The 4448-nt window shown below is 43.4% G+C and overlaps 1 protein-coding gene across 1 annotated transcript in view; it reads right to left on the bottom strand.

Moving 5' to 3' along the window:
- The window catches only part of NFIX (nuclear factor I X), a 189643-nt gene that overhangs the window by 17322 nt on the left and 167873 nt on the right, over nt 1-4448 (bottom strand). The window contains 2 exon segments of the mRNA XM_018570949.1: nt 170-174; nt 1045-1052. Of these exon segments, the coding sequence (XP_018426451.1) occupies nt 170-174; nt 1045-1052 (13 nt within the window).

Consider the following 4448-nt stretch of genomic DNA (forward strand, 5'->3'; position numbering starts at 1 on the left):
CCCCATTCATCTGCCAGCTAGATTACGAAGCAGGTGAATGTAAACAGCGGGCAGTGGGCGGAAACAATATCCAGCCTGCTGTTGGCTATTTCCAATGGCAATAGCCAATAGGAAGCTGACTATTGCCGTCTTCCCAATGTGGCCACAGGTAGCTATAAAAAAAACTTACAAAGGCTCTTATCCAGTTCCATGCCCAAGGGTGTCCCTAGACTCTTTGAAGCCTGAGGCTGGGAGGGGGGTGACAATGGTGCACATTACGGGGGGTTGCTAGTGGTGCACTTTAAGAGGGATCGGGGGAAGGCGTCCGCTGTCCAGCTCAATGGCATTACTGGTTGCCACGACCTGGGCGGGACACCGGCCAGAGCATCCTATTCAGCTCCTGGCAACCAGTAACGTCACTGGTTGCCATGACCTGGATGAGACGCACGCCAGAGCATCCTTCTCAGCTCCTGGCAACCAGTAAAGTCACTGGTTGCCATGAGCTGGGCGGGACTCCAGCCAGAGCATCCCCAGTTGCTAAGAGCTCCTATGAATCTGGGATACCCCCCCCAATTTGACCTAATGGCTGTCTTGTTACAGCGTCTGGAATTTGTCTTTCATGGTGACTGACCCGGTCAAGTAATATAATACTTCAAAAGTAAAAGGTTGCTGTTAAAGGGAAGCTCCTTATGATGAATCAGACTGGTGGGTGCTACACCCCAGTAGGAGAGATAGTAGGGTGGTGATGATGGGGTGCAGACCGAAGGCCATTCAGGCTTATATTTTGGGGCGGCACAGCAAAGAGACAAATTCTGGAATCTGTTGGTTCAGATCCACAGCTGTTTGTATAAGGAATGTGTCACTGTAAGGTCTCATGTATGGCCGACATCACACAGGAAACAAAATCTTTCACCACCATCAGGAGAGAAGAGTCACTGCAGAGCCCAACTCCAGCCAAATAACATTTGTTTTCTGTTTTCGGTAGAACAGGAAAGAGTATCTATCACGTTTTTATTTCTATCTGTAGCACCAGGAAATTTTCCGAAGTAGCAAGAAGAGGTCCACAACGAGGACTTATGTAACAGGATGTTTAGTCCATATTACTCACTGCGAGACTAGCAGAGAGCAGCAAGTAAAAGAGCAGAATTCGCCATATTGTAACATTTAAGGCCCCTGATCAGGCTCTTTCTCATGCATGTGCTACTAGTTTGCCTTATTGAAGAGATCTCCCATTGGGAAATGCCCCCAGTAAGGACACAGATTGCTATTAAAACCTGACGGAGGCTCTTAACCTTCAACGCTCTATCAAAAAAATAAACTGTTTTAGCTGGAGTTGGGCTTTACTGACAGTCCTGTTATATTATGCAAATGATTACCAATGCAATCCTAGGAATTGAGGGGTTTAGGTGCCAGAACAGTAAGGACACCCATAAGACGACCACACATAAGATGGCCGTCCATAAGATGGCGGTCCATAAGATGGACACCCATTATATGAACATCCAGATGATAACCACACATAAGATGGACACCCATAAGATAACCAAACATAAGATGGACACCCATAAGATGGACAAACATAAGATGGACACCCATTAGATAGACACCAATAACTTGACCACACATAAGATGGACACCCATAAGATAACCAAACATAAGATGGACAAACATAAGATGGACACCCATTAGATGAACACCAAGAAGATAACCACACATAAGATGGACACCCATAAGATGACCAAACATAAGATGGACACCCATTAAATAGACACCAATAACTTGACCACGCATAAGATGGACACCCATTAGATGAACATCCAGAGGATAACCACACATAAGATGGACACCCATAAGATAACCAAACATAAGATGGACACCCATAAGATGACCAAACATAAGATGGACACCCATAAGATGGACAAAGATAAGATGGACACCCATAAGATGGACAAACATAAGATGGACACCCATAAGATGACCAAACATAAGATGGACACCCATAAGATGACCAAACATAAGATGGACACCCATAAGATGAACACACATAAGATGGCCACCCATAAGATCATTGTCACCTGTTCCAGCTGGAAATGTCCATATATCTATATACTCAACCAATGCAGACACCCCTAGGCTGACTAGTATTGCTTTCTTGTTGGGGGGAGTTCCCTCTACTTCCTCTTTCCATGATACAACAGGAAATAAGGAAATCTCAACTCGGGCATCTCTCCCAGAAGTGCTGGCCGAAAGTCAACTCTTTGCTAGAGTAGGGACCCAGTGTGCAAGGAGGCAAGCACCAAAAGGCTTGTAATGTGACCTGTGTCCCTTTTGGATAGATTCTGCTTACTTCCTGTCCCAATGACACAACAAGAAGCAAGGGGAAATCTCCCTAGTAAGAATACAGTCTGCAAAAAATCTTACAGAGGATCTAACCCTTCCTTACTCTGTCCAAAATTTATAAAATAAAGTTTTGGCTGGAGTTCCACTTAGAATAACCTATGTTACTGTACATAGAAGCTGATCAGGAGAATGAAAGAACAACAGGAGATAAATGATAAAATTAGAAACAAAATATACATGTGAATTATCTGGTCCAAATGATATTCTGTCACTTATTGTGTGCCCCTGAGCTGCTGGGAAGGGAGATGGAGCTACAGGGAGTGACCTGGGAGAGACGTGTTGGAGGACCGGTCACCAGTTCCTGTCTTTCCTCTCTCTCTCATTCCATCTCTCTTTTATCTTAGCTCCCTCTCTCTTCCCGGTAGCTTCTAATGCCGGCCAAACACAGTTAGAATTTTGTTCCAAAACGATCGTTTTCTAAACATTTGTCCAATTTTCCATTAGTTAATGGAAAATAATCGCCAATTTTTTGGGACTATAGTGATGAGAAATAACAGCCCAGGTTGGACATTTTTTTCTTGGTTCCTTAGTTCTGAATGAACACAATTCTAACATTTAATGTGGTCCTCAAATGGAAAAATCGCACTTAGGGTCTGGGGCGTCCCGAGGCCTGGTGTCACCCGGAGCAGAGACCGGGTGTCACCCTGCCGAGACGTCATCGCGCATGCGCATGACGTCACCACACACGTGCGCGATGACGTCATCGCACATGCGTGGCCATCTTAATGATGCCTGCCGGCGGCCATCTTGGTGGTGGACGCCGGCAGAGAGATGAGGGGACGTTAACCCGGCGGAATGAGGTATGCCGCCGGGTCCCCTCCTCTCTACTGACACTGCCAGGCTCTCGGTCCATGACCGAGTGCCCGACTTTTCAGAGGGGGTGACACCAAAAAGACTGTCAATCATTTTGGTGTCACCCCTCTAATAGTGCGGGCCGCATCCCCCTTGTGACGCCACTGCTTAGGGGCGTCCAATGAAACTGTATGTACAATAGTTCTGCTGTTGTGCGAATGGGGTAAAAACAAAAGTTCTTAGTGTAATTTCTCTTCTGGTCAAATGTTCTTCGGTAGGTATATTCATAAAGAGTGAATGGGAAAAATACCAGATTGTGGCTACTAAATGGAGCTGAGGATCACAGGACATGAATACAGTACGTGTTAGTAATGAAATACACTGTTACAGTTCTACAGACGGCTGGAGAGAATGTGCATATCAATGTAACCATTGATACTACTCGGATAGCAATGGTTACATTTCTTTGCTCATTTTCTCCAGTGTTCTCCTGAATTGTTACACGGTATCTCCTTACCAACATGTATTTATTTCCTTTGCTCCTCAGCTCCATCTAGTGGCCATATTGCAGCATTTTCTTATTTACCCTGTTCCTAATGAATGATCCAACGGAAGAACATTTGACCAGATGATAAATCATACCAAGAACATTCGTTTTTGTCCCATTCTCATAACGGCTGGGTAACTCACACAGAGCTAATGCACATACAGTTTTGCTGCATGAAAAAGTTATGCAATTTTTTTTATAAACAGACCCCAGAAACTGAAACTTGGATGAGATTCATCCAGAATTAGAACTTTTGATGTCATGAATATTTGTTTGTTTAAATAATGCTGTGTGGTATAGGAATGTATGAAAGAACGATTTAAAGGTTTCTTTGTATGCAAAACTGGGTTTTTAAGTATATTCTAGACATGTAAATTTCATTTAATTCCAAATAGATATATTGATACGAATTTCATTAAATTCAGACATTGGGACATCCGGAGGGGAACGAATCTGAATGTTTATTTAACGAAAATTCAGATTTGTTCAGAGTTTCATTCAAATCAAAACTAAATCGGACATGTGACTGTTCTCTGGCCAATCAGATTTTTTTTGGCTGTTGGAGGTTGCATTACAGGCATGGTCATGTGACTTCTTGTGAAACAAAAATTCGTAAGGATATGAAATCCAAATAATGAACAGAATCGAATTTCGGATCTGGAATCCGAAAAAAGAAAGAGATAAAAATCCGAATCCATCCAAAACGTAACAAAACAAATATTCTACTATA

The sequence above is a fragment of the Nanorana parkeri genome, unplaced genomic scaffold (genome assembly GCF_000935625.1).
Source record: "Nanorana parkeri isolate BGI_ZX_2015 unplaced genomic scaffold, ASM93562v1 scaffold1637, whole genome shotgun sequence".
In the NCBI taxonomy this organism is placed as follows: Eukaryota; Metazoa; Chordata; class Amphibia; order Anura; family Dicroglossidae; genus Nanorana; species Nanorana parkeri.